The 14,253-nt window shown below is 39.4% G+C and overlaps 1 protein-coding gene across 2 annotated transcripts in view; it reads right to left on the bottom strand.

Annotated features, from left to right (window-relative positions):
* The window catches only part of LOC132116876 (vitelline membrane outer layer protein 1-like), a 55,545-nt gene extending 55,099 nt beyond the window's left edge, over positions 1 to 446 (bottom strand). Inside the window, exon 1 of one of the 2 annotated variants that reach the window (XM_059525740.1) lies at positions 137 to 446. In XM_059525740.1, the coding sequence (XP_059381723.1) occupies positions 137 to 424 (288 nt within the window). In that variant the 5' untranslated portion in view covers positions 425 to 446. The remainder of the gene's footprint in view (positions 1 to 136) is intronic. The other variant, XM_059525741.1, reaches the window with a different exon arrangement.
* Positions 447 to 14,253: the final 13,807 nt, after the last annotated feature.

The following is a 14,253-nucleotide window of genomic DNA, read 5'->3' as shown; positions in this document are numbered from 1 at the left end:
GAAAAGGAGTAATCTGAACTCCAATCTCTAGAGTTTAATTATATAAGGGTTTGAACCTCCAACCTTCAGTCACCAGCACCAACACGGTCAAGCATTAAACAAACACCATACTACTGTAAGTCGATTCTTAGCTTACCCTTAGACTGAATCCTGCAGCGTACGTTCCAGCTGGACACATGTCCCTCTGACCCCACGACCCCCAGCCCCCTCCATTCGGCACGGTCAGCTCTGATTTATAATGTCTGTCGATGCTTCGCTCAACACGTTTTTCTACAGTCTGAATGCTCACCTGTAGCCCAGTAATGAATAGCAGTGAAAACATCATGAAAATGAAGTGATGCATTGCTGCAGACCTGGCCTGATGGATCAAGATACTGATGAAATTAATTAATGGATCAAGCAGACACAGAGAGTGCACTACCATAAAATTCTAAACTTTATGAAGGAAGAAGGGTCATATTTATACAACACAGATTCATACAACAACATAGAGGATGCCCTTGGCATCCAATCAAACTAATCAGAGGTAAAAAATACCCTATATGGCTATTAAGAAGTATGACAACAAAGATGTGTGTATGAACATATGAGTGTGTGTGTGTGTTCTTGGTTGCTCTTATCATAAAGGTGCATCTGGTGTCTGAGGTATATTTCTTGTTTTGTCTAGTTGTGACCATGATGTGCACATAATGAAAGACAGTTACACAACCCTTACTAAAGGAAAATATATTTACCAATATATTTCTTAAAATATATTGTGATATATTGTTATATATTATTTTCCCTTTTTATTTTCAAATATATTATATATTTGAATACATTGAATAATATATTGATGATACAAATATTATATTATATATTGCAAAATATAGAAATGATTGCTGCTTTCAAAATATTGCAATATATTGGAAAAAATAAATATATATAAGAATATATGCCTAATATATTACATGATATTTTTCAATATACTGCAATATATTTTTGTTTCATAAGGGAAGGGCAGTCAAACGTGAAGCTTAAGAAATAAGAAAAACTATATAAGAAATGTCATTTATTTAAATTATTGTTCCAGTCAATGATCAAGACAATGCAAATGACTAAATTAACTTGAATATTAAAATCAATCGCCTGCATGTAAACACACTTTAGACAAACACTGAGTGAGTGTAGACAATCAGATCAAATGTATAGATACTGTAAAACAGAAATAAGACGTTTAAGCAAAAAGAAAACAAAATTGTAATACTCAAAAGACATTTCTGCACTATAAAGGAACTTTTATGTAATGGAAATATTTTATAGATGTTAGTGGTTCATTATGGAATCATTAATGCCAAAAAAGAACCTTTAATTTGAAGCCTGTAATAAACAATTCAATTCAATTTTGAAGATGTCTTGGGAAGTGGGAACTAAATGTCTTTTTTCAACTTGAGCACTATACCGTCTCAAAGAATTGTTTATTACACAGAGACTGTGCCAATATCACATCACTTGGCCATTGAGTGTAGTTTGGGCTCCTCCTGAGTGCATCTTATTAATTAATGTTGTCAGTATATTAAGTCTTCAATAGTGCACGGTCCTTTACAGCCTTTAATTCATTGTAATTTTCTATAGCTTAGTCATTTAGATTTGCATTGATATCTTGATCATTGACTGGAACAATAACATGAATAAACACTTATTCTTCAGGTAACTGATCTGAGCTTGCTCTGCAAATATATATTTCTTCCTGCAAAGTATCATATGAACACTGTTCATTTTCTTATTTCTTATTCTAGTTATACATTTCTTATATAGTTTTTCTTATTTCTTAAGCTTCACGTTTGACTGCTCTTGTGTAACTGTCTTTCATTATGTGCACATCATGGTCACAACTAGACAACATGTGAAATAGACCTCAAACACATTGGTGCACACACACCCAGAACACACACACACACACACACACACACACAGAACACACACACACACAGAACACACACACACATGCTCCTACATGCATATTAAGCTTCACGTTTGACTGCCCTTGTGTAACTGTCTTTCATTATGTGCACATCATGGTCACAACTAAACACATCATGGTCACAACAAAATGAGAAATAAACCTCAGACACCAGATGCACCTGTATGATAAGAGCAACTAAGAACACACACCCAGAACACACACACACACACACACACTCATATGTTCATACATCTTTGTTGTTATATTTCTTAATATCCACATAGGGTATTGATTTTAACCTGTTTACACTTTTATTGGATGCCAAAGTATTAATCTGTGTTTAAGGAAGGTCGACGGTGACTAACCCTGACTCTGGAAGGTCGACGGTGACTAGCCCTGACTCTGGAAGGTCGACGGTGACTAGCCCTGACTCTAAAGGGTCCACGAACACCTGACTCGACTCTGGAGGGTCAACCGGAACCTGACTCAACTCTGAAAATTCAATGGTCACCTGACTCGACTCTGGAAGGCCAGCAGGAACTAACCCTGACTCTGGAAGGTCGACGGCGACTAACCCTGACTCTGGAAGGTCGACGGTGACTAGCCCTGACTCTGGAAGGTCGACGGTGACTAGCCCTGACTCTGAAGGGTCCACGAACACCTGACTCGACTCTGGAGGGTCGACGGTGACTAGCTCAACTCTGAAATTTCAACGGTCACCTGACTCGACTCTGGAAGGCCAACAGTGAAAGGAGAACCACATAACAAGAGTGCAAAGTCCATTATGTCCGTTAAGCTGCAATTAAACTCCCCTCTAGGTAACCATGATTTTACTGGTTCATTGAGTCCAAAACGGAATAGATCCTTAAACAAGACTTCATCGTCTAGAGGAACTCTATAAACCAATTCACAGAACTGTTGAACATAGTCCTCAATAGGTCGATCTCCTTGCTTTAGATCTAACAGCAGGTCAACTGGATCTGTGGTTAGGCTGGATTGGTGATATGCTGACATTGAAACAGGAACCGATACATCAGTGACAAGGGGATACCGGGCTGCTGGATCCTGGTATGGCGACGTCTTCTGTAACAAGGAGTCGGAGGCGTTCGGATACATATGCAGCATTTATTCAACAGAATGGTAATACAGGCAGAGATCAGAAATGGCATCAGGTGTGTCAGGGATAACCAGAATCGTAACCAGAAACAAGCAGAGATCGGGACAGGCATGGGAGAATCAGAGTTGGAATAAACAGTCCAAAGGTCAAAACACAGGAATAACAAACACTGGGAAAATGCTCGGAAATGTCAGATTGGCTAAACAAGACTTCACAGTGAGTGAGAGTGAGTGTGCTGCTTTTATGTGTGTGTGTAAATGAGGTGCAGGTGTGGCAAGGAAATTGGCTGATGAATGAAGTGCAGGTGTGGCAGGGTGATTGTGATGCAGTGACTCATGGGTAATGTAGTTCGGGTGTGGTGCAACAGTTTGAGAGGTACTAGTGTCCAAGTGACAACTGGTGGTGAATGGGTGGAATAGTCCTGACTGGAGTGTCCTCTACTGAAGCTCATGGGCACTCCATCTAATGATCGTGACACTTAGTACTGGTAAAAACATGTGCCCATTGCTTAATAGTTTACATTTTTATTGTCTTTCATTAGGTTTTAAATACAAATAGATCTTGTAATGTGGATTCTTTTAAATGAATAATTGATTAAAAGATGAAACACTGAAAATGTCTTCACCCTCAGGCCGTCTGAGATTAGGATGAGTTTGTTTCTTCATCAGATTTGGAGAAATGTGTCCTTCCATCTCTAGCTCATCAGTGAATGGGTGCCGTCAGAATTAGAGTCCAAACAGCTGATGAAACATCACAATAATCCACATCACTCCAGTCCATCACTTAACATCTGGAGAAGACAGAAGCTGAAACAAATCCATTATTAACACTTGCTTCCTTGCAATCATTCTTGTTTAAGCAAATCCCTCTTTTATTCTCTGTGGTGCAGTGCATGCTTACCATTTTATTCACTAAAAATACAAAATCAAACTCAGGTAACTCAACATTTTGGTATTTTACCAAGCAAATCCGTTTTCAAGAAGTCAAGGACATTGGTTAATCATACAGATATTTTCATTGATCATTGTTTGTATTTTTCTGTGTTCAGTCACGTACAGGTTTTTGACGTGGGCTTTGTGCTCCTGGCTGCTGATTGGCTAGAACCAGGAAACCACAATATTGATAAACCATATAAATGCATTCTGAAGCAGCTCTGAAATAATCAAGCAGATTCTGCTGACAGACCACAGACGGTTCAGAAAGATTTCCTGTTCTGGATTTGAAGAAACTGTTCCTTTGAGCAGTTTGGATTTACAACCCAAACAGAATAAATTTCATCATATCTTGATCCATCAGGCCAGGTCTGCAGCAATGCATCACTTCATTTCCATCATGTTTTCACTGCTACTCATTACTGGGCTGCAGGTGAGCGTTGAGTCCGCAGGAACACGTTCTGAGCGAAGCATCGACAGAGATTACAGATCGCAGCTGACTGTGACGAATGGAGGGGGCTGGGGGTCGTGGGGTCAGAGGGAAATGTGTCCAACTGGAACGTTTGCTGCAGGGTTCAGTCTAAAGGTAAGCTAAGAATTAATTTAATTAAAGTAGTGTAAAGCTCACACAATTGGCCCAGTGGAAGTATGCAATGGTGGCTGAAGGTTTCTTGCGTGTTTGGTCTTTTCAGTGCACAAAGTGATATAATCCATAATAAAGCTTACTCCAGTGAAAAAGTCTACAACAGCTCTAAACAAATATGTTGCTGGATTTTTAATGTGAGAGACAACAGGAGATGCACTTTTTCACTGGAGGTAATTTTATTATGAATTATGGACTAGGATTTTAGTTAAAAACGTCCCTTGCATACACCTTTCAAACACAAATCATTTATTACAAAAGTTAAATAAATACATTGTTTTCTATGAAAGCGTGAACAGGATGATTTTCACATCATTTTGTAGCAAAAACTCTACCACATCCAGTTCTCAAATGTCTTGTGAACAAATGTTCTGTATGTGTTTTATGGCTTTACTTCATTGACTTTAACATTAGTTTAACATTACATTTTCACTAACCATGTATAAACATTGTTTTCTCAAAAACACAAACAGATACATTTATGCTGCTTACATATTATTGTATCCCAGTTTGTGCAGATTACAGTGCTATCAGACTTTATAGTCATTATTATGTTTACACACTAGGAATTTGACTTGACAACAGGAAATTCCAGTGTAGAAGAAAGTACAACATGGTGCAGACATATATAGGAATAATATATATATATATATATATAAATAATTGGATTGAGGATTGCACATTCATATGTCCAATCCTCTATCTTCAAATGCCCAATCCTAAATCCCCAAATCACCAATCCTCAATCCTAAATGGCTAAATGATTAAATGCCCAATCCTAAATACCAAATTCCCGATCCTAAATCCCCAAATGCCCAATCCTAAATGGTTAAATGACCAAATGCCCAACCCTAAATTGAAAATGCCCTATCCTAAATACCAAATTAATTTTGGACTTGGACTTTAAGTTTCAAATTTAGATTTTTAGTTTTGGTTTAAGACTTTTAGTTTTAGACTTTTAGTTTATAATCTGACCCAATAATTCCTCCATATGAATGTGCGTTGTAGTCTCTTGATGTCTAATTTGGTAGCTGAACCAAACCAGATAACACAGGACAAACTCAAAGATAGCAGAGTAGAACTGTTTCAGCAGCTCCTGTGGCAGGTTGAATTTCCTCAGCGGGCGAAGGAAGTACAACCTCTTCTTGGCCTTTGTGATGTCTATGTGCGTGTTCAACTCCAAGCACTGAGAGATGGTGGTTCACAGGAACCTGAATGACTCCACTGCAGTCACAGTGCTGTTCATGATGGTGAGTGAGGGGAGTGGGGGGGGGGGGGGGGGGTTAGGTACTCTTGAAGTCCACTATCCTCTACACAATTTTGAGAGTGTTTAGCTCCAGGTTGTTAAGACTGCACCAGACAGCCAGCTGCTCAACCTCCTGTATGTAAGCAGACTTGTCTCCGTCCTCAATGAGGCCGATGACTGTAGTGTCGTCTGCAAACTTTAGGTACATGACAGAGGGGTCCTTTGAAGTGCAGTCATTCGTGTAGAGAGACAAAAGCAATGGGAAGGGAACACATCCCTGGGCGGTGCCAGTACTGAGGGTGATAGTCCTGGATGTGAGTTTTCCCAGCCTTACTAGCTGCTGCATGTCTTTCAGAAAGCTGGTGATCCACTGACAGATGGAGGTGGGCACGGAGAGCTGTGTGAGTTTGTCTGAGAGAAGGTCAGGCATGATGGTATTAAAGGCCGAAATGAAGGCCACAAATAGGATCCTTGCATAATTCCCTGGTCTGTCAAGGTGTTGCAGGATGTAATGCAATCCATGTTGACTGCATCATCCACAGACTTGTTTGTCCACTGAAGGTCCAGTGATGTCCTTCAGGTAGGCCAGGACCAGTCTTTCAAGTGACTTCATGACCACAGACCTGAGAGTGACAGGTCAGTAGTCATTAAGTCCAGTGATTTTGGGCTTTTAGAGGACTGGAATGATGGTGGAGTGTTTAAAGCAGCAGGGAACTTCACATAGCTCCAATGATCTGTTGAAGAACTGTGTGAAGATGGGGGGCAGTTGGTCAGCACAGACTTTTAAACAGGCAGGTGAAACACCATCTGGGCCTGAAGCTTTTACAGATTTCTGCTTCCTGAAGACCCAGTTCACTTCCTCTACACAGACCTTGAGCAGGGGCGGATCTAGAAAAATATTGATGGGGTGGCGAGAAGGGGGCAGGAATTTTTGAGGGGCGGCAACATATGTCAGACGTATATATACTGAATTTAGTCACAGTTGTCACAGTTTGATGATAAATAGTATATGTGCACACTACAAAAGGGCACAGGCTGCCATCTACACACTTAATCTCATGCAATCAATGTCTTGCATTTGAAACAGTTCATATAAGGAATAAGTGACCATACCCCATAAGCACCACCACACTCACTAATGCATACAGTATGCATCGACATGTAATTAAGAGCATTATAAAAGGTGCAGTGTTAGCAATATGTCAATTTATTATAAGAAACACAAGACTTTAATTGTCAATGACATTTACAGATGGGGAGACTCAACTGATTTTCTACTGTTTAGTGTTAATCACCATTTAACTCAACCAGTCAAGAGCTACATTTAGCCTTAGATGTTATATGAATATGGTCCCTGAAGCATAGGTTTTATTAGCTGACAATAATAATAAATAAATAAACATTATAGGCACAAATACAAATGTACTTTTAGTAATTGTTTTTGAAAAACATGGTGTTATTGTTTTGGCAAGTTTAAATTAAAACATCTATGAAAACTTGTGTGATATTCCTTTAAAATAACATTTTAGTATATCTTTTTTTAAGTATATTTTACTTAGCAATTTCTTACATAATTTCTTTGAGTTAGACCAAACTTTTATTTTGGTGGGTTGTAGACAGAGTTTCTGTGTTTTTTAATAAACTATCATTATTATTAGCTAATAGGCATACTTGAAGTATAGCATACTCTACTGTGTAATAGTACTATATTTCTGTTTGAATTTCTTCAAAGTTATACCAAAATTTTATTTTGACAGGTTGTCATAAAGACATTGCCATTTCTGTCAGTCTGTGTATACGATACGAATGAATGACGATAGTTTATCAAATGAAATGGTGAAATCCTCGTATAGCGTGCTGGCGTGCACATGTGTAGCCTACATCATGTGTCAATATAGTGAAGAGTTGAAAACACCACGTGTGCTTCAGTGTGTGTGTGTGTGTGTGTGTGTGTAGTAGAGCACACATTCCCAGAGACGTGTATAACAACACCTACAGGGCCGCTGCTGGCCAAATGGGTGCCCTAAGCAGGACTGTATTGTTGTGCCCCCCTTCCTCAAATATGATGATGGAAAAAAACACCTACTATAGGGGTGAAAATAGAACTTTAATCAAATAAAAAGGTAAATTAATAAATTGTATTATTTACAAATTACAAATGTAGCTCTCAACATTTACCTATGGCTATAACTTTATCATGACTCTAATTTATTTTATAGTCTCAAGCATTCAGAAATCATGCAAAAGGAAATTAAGCAGTTTTATTATGATAAAACCATGGTTTATTTTTGCAAGGGTTGTGATATGCATGTTTTTTTTTTGTTGAAGAAATTATAAAGGCTGTGTCATCTATAGCAAAAAGGTGGCCCAAAAATGGAAGATTAAGTGAATATTTGAATTAAATGTTTGGTCACTAGCCTAAACGAGGATTTGATTGTAATGTAAGTGTAACAGCAGCAATTACATGGCATTTGTAATAAGATGTTCATAAATTGTTTATTTTGTATTTGCCTACATTATGCATTTTAACAGTGTTATTATTAACTAATCATTATTGCCTCATTTTTTTTTATATAATGCATTTTAAGTCATTTTAAAGGCTATATTGATGGCTTAGGTCTGTTTTTATAGCAACAACAACATAAAAAAAATATTAAAATATATTAATAATTTGTAAATTATTATTTGAAGTAACAAAACCATGGTTAATTTGCAGTTACCATGGCTACAAGAACAATGATTTGTGGTGTTATTGTTAAAACCATGGGTAATTTTTGTAAGGGAACCTGAAAAAAAAAAAACTTTCACAGGAATGTGCCTGAAAGTGATAAACGGGCCTAGTTTTTACCTAAATGATTTATAATTTATTTTAATATATATTAAAAATCTATAAGGTGTGCATTGTAGCTGACACCTAAATGAACACATTACAGTTGTTTTATGACTGCAAGTCTTTCTCCTCAAATGCTATTGAGAATTGCGTTTGAGCCCATGTGAAAAACTAGCATAATTTACATATGATTTACAGTTTATTTTAATAAATATCAAACATTCAATTCAACTGTGCATTATAGCTGACACCCAGATGAACAATTACAGTTGTTTTTATGACTTTAAGTCATTCTCCTCAAATGCTACTGACGTTAGAAAAGTATATACCAATATCGCATGTAACTTTAGAGACGGTCCTTAAATTTGAGACTCTCGAACGTCCAACATCAAGCCAACCTGATGTTGGCAAAAGCATGTGCAAAGTAACAACTCCGTAGGACAGGGGTCTCCAAACTAGATCCTGGATGGCCAATGTTCTGAAAAGTTTAGCTCCAACTGGCATTAACACACCTGGAAGATTAGTGTGTCTAGTAAGAGCTTGATGTGTATAATTAGGGTTAAAGCTAACAGGGGCGTTACACAAGATCCCGGGCCCTATGCATAGGCAGTCCTGATGGGCCCCCATGCCCCCCACCCATGAAAATATCCAGATAAAATAAAATATATTTCAGATTCATACTTTTCAAGGGCCCTCTCTTCCTTTGGGGCCCTGGTAATGAGTACTGATTTTACTCCCAGTCCGACCCTGGGATCTAAACTATAAACTATAATGCTTTTGCTGACATTATGTCTGTGGTCAAAAATTTAAATGACTGATGCCTTGGCACAGTGCACAGACACCTGCAAAGCTCGGGATATGACAAATGCGTGCGGTTAAGGCTAGAAGTGATAAGTTTGGCTCTACTGGGCATGCGCACATAAATACAGCAACATTTTTGTCATACTGTACAGGGCTTGCATAGACTACTCTGCGCTGTCGGAAACAAATGACTACTCCAGCATGCATTAATCATAATGCATACAAAGTGTTTGCAAGTACGACTTGAATTTTAGAATTACAATATTGCGTGGGGCTGTTAGCCTACTATATGACCTTATCTATGTTGCATGTAAAAAATAAAATATGTAATGTAATAATTAGGGTTGTGCCTGAAACCGAATACCTAGGATGCTCTCTGTCTTACATGCGCTTCGCACACACGCACATTAGCACACACACGCAAGGTCTCTCGCTCCCTCTCTCTCTCTGCCGTGCGTGCGCTACGGTTTGAAACACAGTATCTGTTTCGCATGCGTGCTTTTGCTCGCTCGGTCTAGATTCCGGGAGATTTTAACTAATTTGCGGGTCTCAGGGAGCCGCTTTCACTATGCGGGAGACTCCCAGAACTTCCGGGAGACTTGGGATATCTGTTATTCGGAATGGCTGCGATAATGGCTTAAAAAATGAATAACGGACAATTAATAATTCTGCCTGAATACTCGGCTGAAGCTGGCACAGTCCGGTGTTTGCTAGATAACAGGTGAGCCAGGGGATCAGCGCAAGAAGTGAATGAATGTAAACTTTATGAGTGAAAAGAGCGCAAATCAAACACCGCATTGTTGTCGCCTCTCTGTGCATCTCTCAGAAATCAGAGCGTTGAGTAATTTTACCTATAATAATACATCATACACGTTATAGTATTTATATATATTTAAAAGGCAATGATTTAAAGCTTAGGCTATGATATGATACGAATGAATGGAATAAGCACAGCGCACCAATCAAACAGCAGCGTTGCGCGTCTCAGTCTCTCAAAAACCAAATCAGTTCTCTCTCAAGAGTAGGCTAATAATCAGCTTAGATACGGATACATTGTCTAGTTGTCTTGCATGTTTGTATCTTTACCTTTTGCTGGTTTGCGCGGCACACAAATCTGTTTAGTGAAGTTCACTAAGCATTAAGACTCGATTAAAGTGTTCTGCGTAATGAAAATGTGCGCATTTAATTGATTCAGTCGTGTTCAGATGATCACTAAACGTTTATCATGACATCTCTCTGCTTGCATGATAAATATTATTTTAGAAATTAATAATTATTTTAGTTTAACACGATATACTTGTTCAGTGATAACTACGAAAAAAAAATATAAAAAGTCATAACGGTCTTATCAAGTAACTGTAAGACGTTGTATCCGAATGCAGATACGAAAAATGTTGTGATTGTTACAGATACAAATACTGGCTGTTACATGAAAATTTAAATATGTAATGTCATAATTATAAAGTTTTTAAAATTTACATATGTAATTGTTGCATAAGGCTATACATTAACAAGCGTTTATTGATAAAAAAAAACTATTTAATGTGTTTTCATTTACAATGAACCACGAGTAGTCGAGTAACACAAGCATTTTTTATTAAAAAAATCGACTAGTAAAAATCAGTAGTCTTGCAACCCCTATACTGTACAACAATAATTAGTATTTCATTATTGTAAAGGGTACGTTTAAGGCTATCTAGGTGTAAAACACAATCTAACAGGTAGAAAATTTAATTAGAAACATCTAAACTTTCCAGGTCGCAGTAAGTGCACCGCTGGTCATGCACATCCTTTCCCTTGAACAATACTGAAAGCTAAGATGGAGAAACAGATGATCAAAGCTGTCCAAGGATAGCCATTTTTTAAATTAATCTATTAGCAGAGCTGCTGCAAGGGATTTCTAGTGCTGGAAATCCATTTATTCTTTGCTGAAACTTCTGCGTCTTCATGGAGAGCTGGTCATGGTTGCCCAGCAACAGCAGACGCCACTGGAGCGCAAGCGCAGGCTACAGAGTGCTTTGGAAATAAGAATCAGAATCAGAAAGAGCTTTATTGCCAAGTATGCTTGTGCATACAAGGAATTTGTTTTAGTGACATAAGCTTCCAGTACACAGAGACAACAACACACAGACCAAAAAAAAAAAAATTACAAAAAAGGAGAATTACAAATTGGCAAATAAATAAGTGTATAAACAATTGTGCTATAAATGATAATGGAATAGGATTGAGTGAGATGCAGGAATGTTCTAGGATGGAGGGGTAACAAATAAATGTAAGGATATTGCACATTTTTTGCATAAGTTTAAGTGGGAAACATTTAACTGTTCATGAGGTAGATTGCCTGGGGGAAGAAACTATTCTTGTGCCTTGCTGTTCTGGTATTTGCGGCTCTGAGGCGCCGGCCAGATGGCAAAAGTTCAAAGATGGGGTGACTTGGATGTGAGGGATCCAGAGTGATATTCTGAGCCCTTTTCCTCACTCTGGATGTGTACAGTTCTTGGAGGGTGGGCAGGGGAGCACCAATAATCCTTTCAGCAGTCCGAACAGTTCTCTGTAGTCTTCTGATATCTGATTTTGTAGCTGAACCAAACCAGACAGTAAATGAAGTACACAGGACTGACTCAATGACGGCTGAGTAGAACTGTTTCAGCAGATCCTGTGGCAGGTTAAACTTCCTCAGCTGGCGAAGGAAGTACAACCTTTATTGGGCTTTTTTCACAATGGAGTCAATGTGATTGTCCCAGTTCAGGTCCTGAGAGATGGTGGTTCCCAGGAATCTGAATGACTTCACTGCAGCCACAGTGCTGTTCATGATGGTGAGTGGGGGGAGTGCAGGGGGTTTCTCCTAAAGTCCACAATCATCTCCACTGTTTTGAGCGTGTTCAGCTCCAGGTTGTTAAGACTGCACCAGACAGCCAGCTGCTCAACCTCTTGTCTGTAAGCAGACCCGTCCTGGATGAGGCCGATGACTGTAGTGTCGTCTGCAAACTTCAGGAGCTTGACAGAGGGGTCTTTAGAGGTGCAGTCATTGGTGTACAGGGAGAAGAGCAGAGGGGAGAGAACACATCCCTGAGGGGCACCAGTGTTGGTGGAGCAGCTGTTTGACATGAATTTCCCCAGTCTCACTAACTGTTGCCTATCTGTCAGAAAGCTGGTGATCCACTGACAGATAGAGCTAGGAACAGAGAGCTGGGTCAGTTTGGTCTGGAGGGTTGTTGGGATGATGGTGTTGAAAGCCGAACTAAAGTCCACAAACAGGATACTCACATAAGTCCCTGTTTTATCCAGATGTTGCAGGATGAAGTGCAATCCCATGTTGATTGCATCATCCACGGACCTGTTTGCTCGGTACGCAAACTGCAGGGGGTCCAGTAAGGGTCCAGTGATGTCCTTCAGATAAGCCAGAACCAGTTTTTCAAACGACTTCATGACGACAGACGTTAGAGCCACAGGTCTGTAGTCGTTAAGTCCTGTTATCTTGGGTTTCTTTGGAATGGGGATTATGGAGGAGCGTTTGAAGCAGGAAGGCACTTCACACAACTCCAGAGATCTGTTGAAGATCTGTGAAAAGATGGGGGCCAGCTGGTCAGCACAGATTTTCAGACAGGCTGGTGTAACGCCATCTGGGCCTGGTGCTTTTCTTCTTTTGTTTTTCTTGAAGACCTGGCGCACATCATCTTCACAGATTTGAAGAGCAGGAGGTATGGAGAGGGGGATTGCAGGAGGTGTTAATGGTTGTGTAGGGAGATGGTCAGAGTGGGTGTTGGGGGTTTCAAAACTACAATAAAACTCATTCAGGTCGTTAGCAAGTCGTTGATTAGCCTCAGTGCAAGGGGGTGGTGTCTTGTAGTTTGTGATGGCTCTCAGTCCTCTCCAAACTGAAGTAGAGTCGTTGGAAGTAAACTGTTCTTCCAACTTTTTAGCGTAGGTCTTTTTAGCCGCTCTAATCTCTTTGTTCAGTGTGTTCCTGGCCTGATTGTAGGAGATTGATAAGGAGAGCAGCGCGCCTAGCGTTTTCCACACGTTTTCAGTCACGACATCATGCAAAATTTTGTTTTGAAGGAGAATTTTTTTATTTATTTTTTTTTTGCTGGACTCGGTCGAGACCAACTAGAAGACTTGGCGAGTCCAATGGCCAAGTCTGAGACAAGTCCGAGTGCAAATGCAACGAGTCCGAGACGACAGAAAAATGTCTCGAGTCCGGACTCGAGTCCAAGACCGAGGTCCGAGGATCAAAGGGCAAATTTGGCCAGGATGCCGGAGTAACACCTCTACTCTTTTCGAAAAATATTTTGAAATTTTTAATGACCACAGACCATCAGGACCTCAGTGTAACGTCTCATTAAGACAAAAGCTGAAACAAATCCATCATGAAAACATTTTAGTCCACAATCTAATTAAAGTTAGATCATAGTTAAAACTAATGTTTCCTCCAGTGAAAAAGTCCATCTCTTGTTGTCTCCCACATCAAAATCCAACCACACATAGTTGTTTTGCAGTTGTGCAGATTTCTCTCCCACTTTTTTACTGGAGGAAACAGTGGATTATGGACCCATATTTTAATTAATGCCTTGATGATGGATTTGTTTCAGCTTTTGTCTTATTGAGATGTTAATTTATCTCGCAGGCCAGGGGCTCGATTCGGCACCCTCAATGGGAGTTGTGGTCCCTCCATGTGTGGGCGCTTAACGGTTACCCGCTGATCTCTCAGTGGGAGTGCTAAATACTATCACTCAGGC

Source organism: Carassius carassius, chromosome 36 (assembly GCF_963082965.1).
Source record: "Carassius carassius chromosome 36, fCarCar2.1, whole genome shotgun sequence".
NCBI classification, from domain to species: domain Eukaryota; kingdom Metazoa; phylum Chordata; class Actinopteri; order Cypriniformes; family Cyprinidae; genus Carassius; species Carassius carassius.
Note: the sequence above shows the minus strand (reverse complement) of the source record. Positions and strands in the feature narration are given on the sequence as shown.